Source organism: Gadus macrocephalus, chromosome 16 (genome assembly GCF_031168955.1).
Source record: "Gadus macrocephalus chromosome 16, ASM3116895v1".
NCBI lineage: Eukaryota > Metazoa > Chordata > Actinopteri > Gadiformes > Gadidae > Gadus > Gadus macrocephalus.
In genome coordinates, this window is record NC_082397.1 from 3935766 (window position 1) to 3951445 (window position 15680).

At 47.8% G+C, this 15680-nt stretch overlaps 5 protein-coding genes across 6 annotated transcripts in view; all 5 read left to right on the forward strand.

Annotated features, from left to right (window-relative positions):
• Positions 1 to 1920: 1920 nt before the first annotated feature.
• Positions 1921 to 3727, forward strand: LOC132474784 (claudin-4-like). Its single transcript, XM_060075658.1, has one exon. The coding sequence runs from the start codon at positions 2564 to 2566 to the stop codon at positions 3281 to 3283; it is 720 nt and encodes a 239-aa protein (XP_059931641.1). The 5' UTR covers positions 1921 to 2563; the 3' UTR covers positions 3284 to 3727.
• A 1818-nt stretch (positions 3728 to 5545) lies between these two features.
• On the forward strand, positions 5546 to 7291 carry LOC132474779 (claudin-8-like). The gene has a single exon (XM_060075653.1). It carries the CDS (start codon positions 5679 to 5681, stop codon positions 6588 to 6590), a length of 912 nt encoding a protein of 303 aa, XP_059931636.1. The 5' UTR covers positions 5546 to 5678; the 3' UTR covers positions 6591 to 7291.
• Positions 7292 to 8413: 1122 nt separating this feature from the next.
• Positions 8414 to 9846, forward strand: cldn8.1 (claudin 8.1). Its single transcript, XM_060075656.1, has one exon. The coding sequence runs from the start codon at positions 8671 to 8673 to the stop codon at positions 9439 to 9441; it is 771 nt and encodes a 256-aa protein (XP_059931639.1). The 5' UTR covers positions 8414 to 8670; the 3' UTR covers positions 9442 to 9846.
• A 1983-nt stretch (positions 9847 to 11829) lies between these two features.
• LOC132474775 (claudin-17-like) lies at positions 11830 to 13793 on the forward strand. The gene has a single exon (XM_060075647.1). It carries the CDS (start codon positions 12405 to 12407, stop codon positions 13533 to 13535), a length of 1131 nt encoding a protein of 376 aa, XP_059931630.1. The 5' UTR covers positions 11830 to 12404; the 3' UTR covers positions 13536 to 13793.
• Positions 13794 to 14778: 985 nt separating this feature from the next.
• LOC132474771 (glutamate receptor ionotropic, kainate 1) overlaps positions 14779 to 15680 on the forward strand; it is a 28771-nt gene continuing 27869 nt past the window's right edge. Inside the window, exon 1 of one of the 2 annotated variants that reach the window (XM_060075641.1) lies at positions 14779 to 15401. In XM_060075641.1, coding sequence (XP_059931624.1) covers positions 15317 to 15401 — 85 coding nt within the window. In that variant the 5' untranslated portion in view covers positions 14779 to 15316. The remainder of the gene's footprint in view (positions 15402 to 15680) is intronic. The other variant, XM_060075640.1, reaches the window with a different exon arrangement.

Here is a 15680-nt window from a genome sequence, read left to right on the forward strand (position 1 = left end):
TCATTGCTTTCTATCGTAGGGGGGGGGGGCGCCCCCGTTTAACGGAGACGGACCCGGTTTCTGGTGGCATCTCGCCGGCTGGATTTGTCGCCGGTCCCTCCAGGAATGTCCACGCTTTTCAAAAAGAGGATATATATCCAAATAGTTTTTGAAATGGCAATAGTTCGAGTTTTCTCATGAATAATAATTTTAAGATTGTTGCTACTACAATCAGATAGACATGAGAATGTCTGTCGACTTTATACCATAAACAGGCATGGCTTATAAACAATAGACGATCAATACAGACATTCCGTATTTGAGGAGCTACTTTGGATTCTTTTCGGCTGGGTTATCAAACTTGGAAACACACTATAATAAACCATTGGGCATGTAGGCTATTGCTAAATCATTTACTACTACACTAAAATTTACCCTAAGAATAGGTAAAATACAATGTCAATATGTCCCCCTTTTTTATATATTTCAGAAATAATTACATCAGCTATTTTGTTTAGGCTATAGACTGCCAAACCACATAGGCTATGTCCCAGTTTTTCACTTCAGGAATCTGGTCACCTTATTCTTAGCTTAACTATCAACTTTATTCGTTTTGGTCAATCGATCCAATATCGAAAATCTTGTAGTTAAACGGGCCTCCCTGAATAATGCTTTTATTCTGAAGCTGGCCGTCGACCAAGACGTGAGAGGCCGTGAATATGTGCGACTATAATTGCCTGTATTTTTTAATATCCCCTCAGGTATTAATGAGGTGGATGGTCACCTGCTAGGTTGAGGGTGTTGTGGCTCCCTTCAGGCGGATAAAGAACCCGGTCCCTTGTCTGGTCCTCCGACCTCAAGGTGAGTGAATCTCTGTCCATGCCTCTCCCTTGAACGTGGGAATCCTTCTCCCTTATCTCCTCAACGTCATCGAACTTGCCAGCAGCCCCCGTCTTGGAAATAATGGTTCCCCTGACACCGTAATCACGGACCGACGGATTTATTTTGGTGGCGTCGATCGTTATGTCAGCCGATCCTCCTCAACCCGGACAAAAGCCCGGAGAGACCCTTTTATCGGGGTGATCTGAGCCTCTGTGTGTGTGTGTGTGTCCCCCGCTTGCCCGTCAAATGCTCTGCCCTGAACTCTACCGATGGATAGGGCACTCAGGGCGGGCCGTTCTCCGTTATACTTTCGACAGGCTGTCTGTGTGGGCCAATCCATGGCTTACATTAGCTCTTTTAGGCTTTTCTTTTTTTTAGGGAAACTTCAGTTACTGCACATAAACTTCGTGACTATAACGATATGTTGTAGTGTACATTGTAGCCTATATTCCACAAGAGTAAGAATCAAGTTACTTTGATTTAATATGAATTGAGACTTTGTAAGAATGTAATTGATATCCACTAGGGGGCGCACGTGTACATGCACCGAACAATTAAAAAAATAATCTTAAACCCCTCGTATTTTCGACCTCGACCTTTTACGGGATTTGTTTTAACATTTGATATTTAAAAAAAAGATATATATATATATATATATATATATATATATATCATACTAATCAATGTTGTATGGGGCTACATTTTACAAACTATCTATATGAAAATGTAAAGTCATAGATAAACTAATACATCCACATCCCATAAATAGCTTACATCATTAGACAATTGACCAATTAGCAACTGTTTATTAACATTGTTTTTAGGCTTTCCTGTTAACCGATTTATTCATTATTTGATTTTGTGAGGACAGTATATTTCTGAGGATCTGCATAGTACTGCAATGGCTCTTTTCTTTTCACAGTAGGCTTACGTGATGTGTTTACTTTAGAGAGGGTTAGCCATTAGGATCGTATCACCAAACCTGTTAGGCAGGCCCACAGGTTTCAGTTCCTGCTCTTTCACACTGGGTCTCTGGGTTGCTTTCAATGACTTCTGACTATCTCTCTCAAACACACACACAGACACACACACACACACACTCGTGCACACATAGCTACACACACAAACACAGGCCGGGGCAATTAAATAAGTCAAATATTTCCTAATAAAATCAGACCATTATCTCCCATATTGTGTACAATTTGGAACGAATATACAATTGTACAGATTCAATGTTAGACCTACATTAGCCCCATGTGACTTGGTATATACGAAAGGGGAAAGTGTTTGACTGCTACAGTAATATCACTGGACTCAAGCCCAGCTTTAGCATCTTAGTGTTGGTCTAGAAGCCTGACAGCAGCATAAGATTGTCTTTTTGGATCCCAGATTGAAAATTAGGCGCATATTGGATACCACAACTGTGGCTTTCGAAAATACCTCTCACATGTAAAACCTTCAGCCTTCACCCTTTAACCAAGAAACACAAGAAACAGTCAGAGACGGCCTAAGCTAAACAAACCAAAAAAAAAAGGTGAGGTGATGTCAACAGTTAAAACTTAAAGGGAGGTATTTTATCAGCTGGCCAGGGCCAAACCAGTAGGATGGCATAGCAGCACGTCTTTTACGAGGTGAAAACGGATTGATCACGGAAACGCTCCACCAGTTCTCTCGCAGAGACCGGACCAGAGCGAGCTCCGTCATGAACGCCAAGCTGGAGGTCCTCGCTCTGGTGCTGGGCTTCCTCGGCCTCGTCGGCACCGTGGCCGTCACCGCCATGCCCATGTGGCGCGTGACCGCCTTCATCGGCGCCAACATCGTCGTCATGGAGATGACGTGGGAGGGCCTGTGGATGAACTGCGTCTGGCAGGCGGGCGTCCGAACCCAGTGCAAGGTCTACGACTCGCTGCTCATCCTGACCCCTGACCTCCAGGCCGCGCGAGCCCTCACCTTGGTGTCCGTCGGCGTGGCGGCCGCCGCGCTGCTCGTCGCGTTCTGCGGGGGGCGCAGGACGGCCTGTTGCCGGGGCAACCCCAAGGGGAAAGACGTGACGCTGGCGGTGGGCGGGAGTCTGTTCCTGCTGGCCTGCGTCACCACGCTGCTGCCCGTGTGCTGGACGGCCCGCGCCGTCATCACCGACTTCTACGACCCCGTGGTGTCGGAGGCGCGCAAGCGGGAGCTGGGCGCGGCACTCTACGTGGGCTGGGGCGCCGCCGGCCTGCTTCTGGCCGCCGGCGCCATCCTCATCTTCAGGTACTCGGCCCGCCGGGAGAAGGAGAGGGGCACGCCGACGTATGGCGCCGAGGGGTACCACGTGACCGGCACTGAGGAGGAGGACCGGAAGGAGGACGTAGTGGACGTGGCGGACGTGGCTCGTTCCGCGCAGGCTGGGAGCCTTTATGGGAAGCAACAGTACGTCTGAGCTGGTGCAACACGCACACGCTGACCGTCCCGCGGTGGAATAACAGCACTGTCCCGGTTAGGATCACATGAGATGGGGCTAGATCAAATGTACATTTATTAATCGCAAATGAGTATTCAGGGACTCACAGCATCAAGAACAGGACAGTGATATTATACAAAAAACACTAAATTAGGTATTTTTTGAATTAGAAGAAATGTTGATGTAAAAAATATGATGTGACAGGTGAGCCATGTATTCTTGACAATATACGCACAATTATTGAATTGATACAATGCACGCGCCTGATGCAACAGTTTCTCATATATCATGAAGCCTGGTTTGTATCGTACCGGTGTGAGGCAATGGTGGTATTTTGTATGGTGTCATTCTGCTGTGATGATGTAGTTGTATAATTTATTACCCAATCCTTTAGAGAACAGGGTCACACCGGGACAGGAGTAGTCTGCCCTAATGTGGGATGAAAAAGCACTTGTCTTTCTTACTAAAAGTAATAATATATATTGTATAGTAATATAAGATATAATATAATTTTTATGATCAATCATTTTCAATGTTCAATGAGAGGTTTACACAAAAACTTAAACCGTACTCTGTGACGAAAAGATATTCTGATTGCAAATAAAAAATAACTGAAAATAACTAATGTTTGAGTATTCAGTTTGTCTCAGCTTCTGTTGTTTTCTTGCTATAATCGGAGTATATTGTGACAAAGTATTTTCTCTGTGCCTCATCAAACGTATCTATTAGACGTTCAGTTCCATAGGCATCAAAACAAGTTTCAGGTCAACTATCATTCCCAAATCTGATATTTGGGAATATCAGATTGGTCAGATACCTGTGGTTTCCTTCACCAGTCACCCCCCTGAATTCCCATTTGCAACGGACTTTGTGGTTGCCACCTGCTAGGTATCCATCGAGCTGGTCGTTCCGCACGCCAACTTGTGTTTTTGAACTAGTCTATTGGCAAGGCAAAGTCTGCTTGCCTGAGAATTGTGACGATTCATTCTATGAAGCATTTTTAAAAGATCTTTCTTTTTGTATAGGCCTATTTTACAAAACATGACCCCTTTTAGAAGAGGCCTGATAAAAATTGCCTGCATGTCTCATAGCCTTAATCAGTGTTCTTGTATAGAAGAGGAGAAGTGAACAGCAGAAGAGCGGTCATGGACCAGTTGAGTTCGAGGACTGGTAATACACAAGAACTATCTTATTCAAGAATTTGAGGAAGCTTCAACCTTTATACTTTTCTGATTTCCCAGTATTACCCCGAGTAAACTCTTGTCTCGTACATGCCTAAAAAACGTTTGATCCGTGGCGACTGGAACTAAAACCCAGAGTAGTCAATTGCAAAAATAAGCCAAATTCAACTTCCTACCGTAGGGAAAACCTGCACACAAAACGAGAATATAGGATAGGAGAGTGTTGTTTGGCTGCTATTATGTAGGCCAACATTTGTACTATTTATACTCAATAGCTGAAATTAAATGTGAAAACAGAATCTGAGTGTAAACATGGCAGTACAACCGGTAAACATATTCATTGTTTATGTTTTAATTTGCACTCATTTGTGTGCTAAATGTTTGAACGAGGGACAGCATGGTGTGAACAGCTGTCGTAAGAGAGTAGGCTGTTGACGTTGCAGTGAAACTTGGGCAACTCAAACCTCAATGCCTTGACCCAACAGCTCCATTAGCACCAATGGTTAACAAAAAAACGTTTACACCCTCTTTCTCTCGTCAGAACAAAACAGACCATACATAAAGTGAGATGCTCGCCTGGTGGCCAGGTGTGGTATCGCTTTTATTCCGATTTAAAGCAAGATGGAGGCCTAAAGCTTCAACTTATTTACGTATAAAACATCATTCAGTATTGACTATAGGATGTTTTCGTTTATAATTAAGTTGAATAATTGTGATTACCAGCCAAAAATCGGACTCAATCATTATCATCCATTGTAAAACCGGATGTTTTTCCTGGTTTGTTCACCAAAACACCAGTGGAATGTTTCTCAGTCCCTGATGAAATGAAACAACAACATTTCGACCTTTACCTTGACCAACACTATAACTCTGATTAAATCAGGGCTTAATCAACAACCCCTTCAGAGAGAGAGAGAGAGAGAGAGAGAGAGAGAGAGATTGATCAAGACACTAAATGGCCTATTGTTCATGCTAATTTCCTCTTTGAGTGCACGCAGACCGGTATCAGCGGTTGTGGCGTGGCCATCTTCCGTGGCCCTATAAAGCAGCTCAACCAGTAGGATCACATGCCATAGTCAGCATAACTTCTGGGGTGTAAAAGCTCCTTCCTCCCACATCCCTTCTTAATTTGGACGCCAGACACCAGGGACTCAAGAGGCAGTTCGTCTCTCTCCGGTCCGTACGCCGCCGACATGGCTTACAGTGGCTACACGGCCTACAGTGGCTACACCAAGCCGCCCCAGTCCTACGTGGGGACGTACTACGACGAGAAGCAGGCGCAGGCGCAGTCGCAGGCCTACCAGGACTCTGTGTACGAGGAGAAGGAGAGGGTCGCTAAGAAGGACCGGCGGGACGCAATTTGCTGCGAGGTGATCGCCCTCGTCATCGGCTTCATCGGCCTGATCGGCGTGGCGGCGGTCACCGGGCTGCCCATGTGGAAGGTGACGGCCTTCATCGAGGAGAACATCATCGTCATGGAGACGCGGTGGGAGGGCCTCTGGATGAACTGCTACCGGCAGGCGAACATCCGCATGCAGTGCAAGGTGTACGACTCCCTGCTGTTCCTCCCCGCCGACCTCCAGGCGGCCCGGGGCCTCATGTGCAGCGCCGTGGCGCTCACCGTCTTCGCCCTGGTCGTGTCCGCCGTGGGGATGAAGTGCACCAAGGTGGTGGACCACCGCGCCCGGACCAAGCACATCGTGCTGGTGTCCGGCGGCTGCCTGTTCCTCCTGGCGTGCGTCACCACGCTCATCCCCGTGTCGTGGACGGGCCACGTGATCATCCGAGACTTCTACAACCCCCTGCTGATCGACGCCCAGCGGCGGGAGCTGGGCGAGGCGCTGTACATCGGCTGGGTGACGGGCGCGCTGCTCTTCGTGGCCGGCGTCATCCTGCTGTGCCGCCACGTCCCCCGGACCCAGGAGGAGGAGGAACGGGCCGTCGCCGTGGCCAACGGCAACCTCTACCAGCCGGGGTACGCGTACCAGCAGCCGTACACGTACCAGCCCGCCTACAGCTACGCCCCGGCCTATACCCCGGGCCCGGGCCCCGGCCCCGGCCCCGGCCCGGCGTCCATCATCTACACGCCCAACCGGTTCCAGTAGTGCAACAACTTCAGCACGGAATAGACTTCAATGGGGACCACGAGGTGGTTTCTTTTTAAACAAGAATTTAAGACTGATTGGCCGCCCGGATGGCGCTGGACAGACTCATCTTTATTAAATTCAGTTTATTTTTTAAAAGAGCATTTTAATGATTGGAGGGTCAACGAGATCAAATGAGAGCCAGCTGTGCGGCTGTCGTTTCAGAATCGTTTTGTTTGACTCCTCGTTTGATCGACTTTAATATCGCAACGAGTTAATCATTAGTGTTTCGTTTAAAGAGTAACGCGACACTAGTTTAGAATTGTTGGTTTGCTACACCCTTCAGGTTGAAACCAAATCTGATGGTTAACTGTTAGAAATATATGATTTGGGGCTTTTGAATAATTCCCTTTAGTGATTGGTAGTTCGTGGTAGTGTCAGCTGTTTGGGATAAAGTATAATTGTTTACTGAAATCATATTAAATCAAAGTAGAAGTCCTCTATCTCGTGGATGTCTTTCAGAAAATACCAAATATCACTGTGGTCTTTCGTTTTGAGGCAACAGTGTAGTTACTCTTTAAAATGAGGAAACATCTCGATATATTTACAAAGCTGAACATACAGTTGAATATTGCTTTATAAGTGGATCTGCACTTTAAGAAACAAATATATATATTGTCAATTTTTACACATGTGTTTTTACAATAAATGTTTAATTATTATTTTTTTGTCCATTTTCTTTCTGTGTTTTAAACAATGACACATTTACACAGAACAGGAAAAACGAGTTCATAGTGAGGTCATAAGAAAAGGTCCAGTAGTTTGTCTGGAAGCAAGAAGAAGAACACAGGTCATGTGACATCTTCTTTGTGTTGATGCTTGGTATGTGAGGCTGACATTGTTGTGTTCCCTACCGTGTCTCCAGTTCACATATCCCTAACCTGTGAAACCGGCTTGGGTGCTCCGTTACACCCACTAAACAAATGGCTCTGACCGCGTCCCGAGGCTAGCACTGAAAACGACTCAAGCTTAGTTTTGTATAGCTGAAAACCTTTCAGTCATATCTGTTTTTAGCCTGCCTGATTTGAGTAAATGTTTTTAGTCAACAAAAAAAACAGAACACATATTAATCCTTTGATTATGCTCTTTTTAACGCAATGTGCTTCTGAAGCGATGCACATATAAAATAACCGAAACAAAAGTGTATATATTCCCAACAGCCTCGTCCCGTGCTGTCCTTGATATTGTTTGGTTTTTCGTGTTCTCAACATGAATTATTCACAATGTACATCTTTAACATGAGGTTTGTTCAAGGTTGGGGTCCAGACCTCCCCCAGGTAGAAGGTGAGACAGGACTGTAAACCGAGACCTCTGATCAAGCAAAACAGTAGCCTCCTCCCACTCCTATGTACACACACACGAACACACTAAACACACCTAGACGCATCTACACACACACGCACCCATCTACACCTTAACACACACGCACACATATCTACCCATAAAGGGACGCACACATTTACACAGCGAGACGGATACTCACAGACTCACACACATGCACGTGCGCACACAGACACAAACACACACACACACACACACACACACACACACACACATACACCTGCATCATGTACACACACGCACATCTACCCATAAGGTCACCTTTAACGTACACACATGCACAGCTACGCGCACATCTATGCAAAAGCACTTACATTTACATACACACACACACACACACACACACACACACACACACACGCACACACATCTAAACACACATTGTCTAGAGGGGAATCGGTCGCCTAGCAACAGGTCTCAGTTTGCACCCCTCCCAGTTACTGTGTTACTCCTGTGGGAAGAGGCGGTGCTGGTGCACAGGTACACTCTTCTCTCAGGTAAAACTCTTCCTAGCAAACACGCACAATCCTCTGGCGCCCATCGGACACACACACCTGCTATCGCCCACGCTCCACGGGAGGACGGGGAACGAACCGGAAACCAATAGGACCCAACAGGTCCATCAAGACCCTTCGGGACCCCGATAGGAACCTCCGGGAGCATCCAAGACCCGGCCACGACCACCCACCCCCACGGGAACATGGCCAACTCGGCTCTGGAGATCCTGGGCATGCTTCTGACCCTGATCGGGCTGATCGGGGCGGCGGCCACCACCGGCATGCCCATGTGGCGCGTGACGGCCTTCATCGGCGAGAACATCATCGTGTTCGAGACGCGCTACGAGGGCCTGTGGATGAACTGCTTCCGGCAGGCGGACATCCGCATGCAGTGCAAGGTGTACGACTCCCTGCTGGCCCTGTCCGCAGACCTGCAGGCGGCCCGGGGCCTCATGTGCGCCTCCCTGGCCCTCGGGGCCTTGGGGCTCCTCATCGGACTGGTGGGCATGCAGTGCACCTCCTGCATCCAGAACAACGACCGCGCCAAGCGCATGATCCTGGTGATCGCCGGCGTGATGGCCATCCTGGCGGGCTTCTGCGTCATCATCCCCGTGTCGTGGACGGGCCACGTGATCATCCGGGACTTCTACAACCCCCTGCTGATCGACGCCCAGCGGCGGGAGCTGGGCGAGGCGCTGTACATCGGCTGGGTGTCCTCCGTGCTCCTCATCGCCGGCGGCTGCTTCTTCGCCTGCTGCAACCTGCAGTCCGAGGAGAAGCCCCGCGATAGGTACGTGTACGGGCAACGGACACCCCCGTACACGAGCTACACCCCGCAGTACCAGCCCCAGTCGATCATGATGGCCCCCCCGCAGCCCAGATCCCAGCCCGTGTTGTCGAGACACCCCTCCACCAACTACAGCTACCAGTACAGGTACCCCTCCTCCATCCGGAGCGCACAGCACCTGCTCTGAGCTCCATCCCCCCCACCTGAACCCCCAGCCGTACCCCAACCCACAACCACCCACGCACGCTTGGACCGGCAGGGAAGGATGTAGTTGAAGGATTCTGGTTGGTTAGAGGACAAGGCCAGGAACTCTTTTTATAGCTGTCTTTGTTTCAGCAGCTCTGTTTACTCGTGGTGAAGCACATTTCAACATCTCGAGCAAGGAGAGATGAACTGAAAACTAATCTCTTGCATTTCGTCCATGTATTCAATCGAATGGTATGTGTCCATTCCTCAGTTATTATTTTTGTATTTTATTTTTGTGTTGTAAATATGTGCATTGGTCAAAAATAGTAGACTTAGTTCTTAGATAAAAAATTGTAATGGAACTAGAATATAATAAAAACAACATAGCCTTAAGTCAATAATAACCATGTATGTAACTATGCTATGTAACCAATTTAAGTTTGATAATAAAATGTATAGATTAATAATTATTGTGGACATTATTTTTTTTTAATTCTGACCCTGTCTTTCTTGGGTTAGGGTTAGGGTTATTACGGTAATTAGCAGCTTGGCCTACATCCACCTGTTCACCTGAAACCTCATTGGTATGAATGTAAAAACAGGTGACGTGTTTTTGACGTAAGATAGCATCTCTACTCCAATGAGGAGCCACCCATCGAAAAGAACAAAAATAGGACAAAAATAACAAAACCAAGTCAATATTAATTTACTTATTTAGCATTATCAAACGTCCTTTCGATGTTATAATATGTTAATAAAACATGTGAGATCATATATTATTGATTCAGATAATCATTGTCATAAAAGAAAAGATGAGCAGCATGTGGCCTACATCCTGCTGGTCGCCTCAACCATCATCGGTATGTAAACACGGGACAGGTTATTTGCACCTTGAATGACGTAGTCCTTAAAGATCGCGTTTAATCTTCGGTAATTTACAATGAAGATGTTTGGCCATTTTCATGGCCATTCCCGAAAGTTATTTCTTGGTAGTCCTATTGCTATCTTTATTATCTTGTTTGTAAACAGAACGGATAGAGACTTGCATTTTAAGAGTGTTCATAATACTAACCGGATATTGAAGTATGTCTGAAAGCTGGGTCACGGGATCAAAATTTGCAAGTCACTTTGAATGATTGAATGATTTCAGTGCGCGCCGATTTCCAACCCGGAATGTTGTGTCGATTGGATACGCCCCTTGTTTCTGGGAAACCAATGAACCTTTATGTCATGCAGTAGCACCTATATAACTCATAACAACTCTTAAGTCTTCCCTAAAGTAAGAGAGACTTAAGAGCTATTATTTGAACGTCATTTTTTATGATTGCTGCAGAATTCGTCCGGTATTAGTGAGTGAAATGTGCTGTGAGATAATCTGTTTTGAGGGCCTTCGCCTGCCTATGAACCAGACAATTTACATTTAAGTGTGCTCCCATCTTATTTCGGACCAATCAGAAAATCTTATCCCTAATTGCTTTTTGACATGATGCCAGTCAATCACATATCAGTGCGTGCGTAGGCAACACTATCCTCCTCAATGGCGGAGAAACGTAGTGAGCGTTAAGTTTCAAAATCGTCCTCTCCCTCTTACATAACTTACATACAGCATATTTAACAAAATTATGTGAATGTATGACACACAAGACTGGGTCTTTGAGGTTTGTTCCTGCACAGAGTGGCCTAATCTTTCAGAATGATGCCCTAATATTCCAACACTGGCTATTTTATGGCAGATTATGCATTTGATCCTGTAATTATGATGTTGTGTCGTCCGACGAGTCTCTTTTACTTTCGTTTTTTGTGGCTTTAATATGGAAAGTTTTGAATAACTATAATTATTCGACACGATCAAAAGGATACTCAAGGAAATATAAAAAGTTTACAAGGTAAATCAATATAATGGTGGGGAATTGAACTGTTCTGCCCCCTTGTGGAGCAGATTTATGCTAAACCTTCGGGTCAGTCAACTGTACAAACTAAAGCGCCAGATATAGGGTATTAAAATAAATAAAAAAGCATATCACAGAGATATTTAGTGTGTGTGTATGTTTTAATGCGTGTGTGTGCGTGTTTTATGCGTGTGTGTGTATATGTGTGTGTGTATGTTTTATGCATGTGTGTTCGTATGTGTGTGTGTTTTGTGCACGTGTGTTTGTGTGTGTGTGTGTGCGTGTGTATGTGTGTGTGTGTGTGTGTTTTATGCTGCGTGTGTTCTATGCATGTGTGTGTGTGTGTGTGTGTGTGTGTGTGTGTGTGTGTGTGTGTGTGTGTGTGTGTGTGTGTGTGTGTGTGTGTGTGTGTGTGTGTGTGTGTGTGTGTGTGTGTGTGTCTGTCCACTGCTCTGTGAAAGAGTAAACAGACAGTCAGCAGGTAGAGGCCAGTGCTTCCTCATCTCTCTAACCCAACCAGGTGAAGCCAGGGAGCTCTCCCATAATAAACAGCACACAAAGCCCACCCACCACCAACTCTCACACACACCGCTGATAAACCAGCTCAGACCAGCTCAAAGCCTAGGACAAGCTCAGAGGTGAGGAACCGCTGAGAGACCCGCCTGGACCGATCCAGACCAACTCAAAGCACCGACCAGACCAGACCAGAGACAAGACCCACCAAGACCAGACCAGACCAGACCAGACCAGGGACAAGACCCACCCAGACCAGAGACCAGACCAGAGACAAGACCCAACCAGACCAGACCAGACCAGAGACAAGACCAACCCAGACCAGACCAGGGACAAGACCCACCCAGACCAGACCAGACCAGACCAGACCAGGCCAGAGACCAGACCGGTTGCAGGCTCCAAACCGGCTCACAAAAGACTCCCTGGTCCAGCCAGCTCTCTCGGACTATGTCTCCTTAGAGTTTGACCAGTGTTGTCCTACTGGGGAACTTAGCGAGGGGGAAGACTACACCCTCCTATACCGCCTGGAGGAACGCCCTCCGGCCGCCTCAGCAGCAGCGAGATGGTCCAGGGCATCCAGGAGATCGCAGCCATGCTGGTGGGTCTGGTGGGCCTGATCGGCGCGGCGGCCACCACCGGCATGCCCATGTGGAAGGTGACGGCCTTCATCGGCGAGAACATCATCGTCATGGAGACGCGGTGGGAGGGCCTCTGGATGAACTGCTACCGGCAGGCCAGCATCCGCATGCAGTGCAAGGTGTACGACTCCCTGCTGTTCCTCCCCGCCGACCTCCAGGCGGCCCGGGGCCTCGTGTGCTGCTCCCTGGCGCTGTCGGGCCTGGGCTTGCTGGTGGCGCTGGCCGGGATGCGCTGCATCTCCTGCGTCCAGGGCAACGAGCGCGCCAAGGTGGTCCTCCTGATGGCGGCCGGGGGCATGCAGCTGGCGGCGTGCGTGTGCATCCTCATCCCCGTGTCGTGGACGGGTCACGTGATCATCCGGGACTTCTACAACCCCCTGCTGATCGACGCCCAGCGGCGGGAGCTGGGCGAGGCGCTGTACATCGGCTGGGTGACCGGCGCGTTCCTCTTCGCCTCGGGGTGCCTGTTCGCCTGCCGCCGCCTGCCCGACGACAAGGGGGCGTACCACCAGGGCGTCCGCTACCCCCAGATGAGGTACGACCCCGTGTCCAGCGTCTCCAGCGTGGCGACAGGCCCGCTGCTCCCGGCGGCGGCGGCGGGCCACGGCCTGACCGTGCAACCGGCGCCGTATCAGGACAACAGAATGGCCGTGCCGTTCCACCCCAACGGTCAGTTTTACCCGGTGGAGAGCGGCCGCCAGCTCGTGTTCCCGCCGGCGTCCATGGCCCACAGCTCCGGCGGCCACTACCTGGGCAGCGTGCCGAGCCGGGAGACGTCCGTGTACGCGAGTCACCCGAGCACGTCGTTGTACACACTGCAGCCCATGCCGCCCATGCCGCCCATGCTGGCCCACCACCCCTCCATGTCGAGCAGCCACAGCCAGTACACCGTCAAACCCTCGATGCCCGGACACCAGCCACACTCCATGTCCACTTACACGGGGTCCCCCAGCTTCCACCCTGTCCCACAGAACCCCCTTTTCATCCGCTACCACGAGTCCGGGGTGGATCCGGGGTCCAACAGCGGTACAAGCAGAGGTGGCGTTTACATATGAAGAGGGGGGGGGGGGGTTCTGGTTGAGTTCCACGGTGAAGGCCGTTTAATATCGCACTGAACATTTTAAAGAAAATGTATTTTAATGAAAGAAAATGTACTTTTAGTGGACAACTTAATGGCAAATGTGCTGTAACACGTGTGTATGTTATATATGTACATAAACGTAGACGTAATCGGTGGTTCTACTGCGGTTGTCCTTTGTTTAGTAAATATAATAGGAGACGGGTGTGAACTGGTTTTCCAACTGTTTTCAGTATAAACAAAGATGGCACTATGGGTGGGATGTCTGAGGGCAGAACCAAAACAATGAGCCCGTATGAAACCAACAGAACAACTTTTTTTGTATCCTTCTATTCGTCTTGTGTTTAGATGGGATTTCATGAAGCAGGGCATCATTATTCAACAATTGTAAATCTAAATGTACATAGATACCTCATTCATTTAGACACTGACATTTAAAAGCACTAACCAGCATTCAACATGGTAAAAAAAAAAAGTTTTTGTATCTCATTCCATTCTATTCAAGTAGGCTAGTTTATGTTATTTGTAGTCATAATAAATCTAGTTGAATGACTGCATTGTTTTCGATGTTTACTCAAACATACTCGGGTCATGCTTCATCTGTTGACTGTGTACGTTACGCCATTATTCGCCACTAGATGGCCCTAGATAACAATACACGTGCTTCTGTTGAGTTGATGGGACTCATTTAGTGAAATACCCTTTAATAGTAGGCTGTTATATTGGTCGAGGCGTTATATCCAACAACAATATTTAGATCAATGGCTGTAATCAACGGCAACGCTATCGTCAATTTCAACTGTCAACCATAGGCAGCTCATCTAATGTAATGATCCTCATAAATATGTTATCAATTAATAGCCTTGTTATAATGCTGATAAATTAATTGTTTGTAGCATAGGCGATCGTATTGCTAGGCCTATATCACAGGGAGAGATAGGCCTACACAAAGCGAGGCGCTCAGAAGCAGACAGAATGAGTTTAAATAGTTATGCTCATGTTCCCATGTTATCAATATGAATATTATTGCCATGACGCAGGCTTTGCCCAAAGTAGCCTAATAACTGAGTTAGATGAGGATCCGTCCTTTTCACAAGTAGGTTAAGGTAACATAAACGGGTATTTTCTCTCTGTATCGGGACGTGCCAGATACAACAGTTTGAGGCAGTTAATCTCCCGGTTTGAAGATTACATCTGCGGGTCCATCGGGACGGGAGCAGCAGAGATTTAATCATTCCTCGGTGTACCGAGTCAAAGACGTTGTCGAGGTCGAATGTTGCCAGATTTAAAGTTAATCTTTAGGACGTATCCATGTTTGCGGATCAGCAGCTTGGATCTGCCCTCGATTGACTGCACGGGAGCGATGCGCACGGTGCGCAACCGTTGCGCGCACGTTGGGGGCCCTTCTCCCGCCGTCGTCCACGCGGGAAGTTTGCGCGCGTTGAGAGAGTAACCGCGGGGACTCGGGAATGACGGTCGGGAATGATGGGCGATGAGCTCGGTTCGCACGATATGGATTTTCGAAATATGGAAACGCCGGAGTTTTGCCTGAGTTGAAAACTATTCCAGTGGATTGATTTTATTATCTATTTTATTTTATTCTCCTGATCACAATGTGGGAGGAACGGTGTGGCTCGGACGGCGTTATGTTACGTTCTCCCATGGATACCAGCAGGATACTGGAGATGAACGACTCAGAATGAATTAAGACGGAAACAGAAGAATATCCATGTTAAAGTGGAGGCCGGAGCGAGTACCATGGAGAAAAGGAAGGGAGTTTTGTTTTCGCTGCTTTGTTTGGCTGCAGAGTTCTGGCTCAGTTCGCAGCAGGTCCTGAGAATCGGTGAGTTGCTTGGAGGTGTGTGTGTGTGTGTGTGTGTGTGTGTGTGTGTGTGTGTGTGTGTGTGTGTGTGTGTGTGTGTGTGTGTGTGTGTGTGTGTGTGTGTGTGTGTGTGTGTGTGTGTGTGTGTGTGTGTGTGTGTGTGTGTGTGTGTGTGTGTGTGTGTGTGTGTGGTGAGTTGCTTGGAGGTGTGTGTGTGTGTGTCTGTGTCTGTGTGTGTATTTTGTGAATGTGTGTGTGTGTGTGTGTGTGTGTGTGTGTTTGTCTGTGTGTGTATTTTGT

Coding starts and splice junctions, on each gene's coding strand:
- LOC132474784 (XM_060075658.1), top strand. CDS start 2,564: ATGAACGCCAAGCTGGAGGTCCTCGCTCTGGTGCTGGGCTTCCTCGGC.
- LOC132474779 (XM_060075653.1), top strand. CDS start 5,679: ATGGCTTACAGTGGCTACACGGCCTACAGTGGCTACACCAAGCCGCCC.
- cldn8.1 (XM_060075656.1), top strand. CDS start 8,671: ATGGCCAACTCGGCTCTGGAGATCCTGGGCATGCTTCTGACCCTGATC.
- LOC132474775 (XM_060075647.1), top strand. CDS start 12,405: ATGGTCCAGGGCATCCAGGAGATCGCAGCCATGCTGGTGGGTCTGGTG.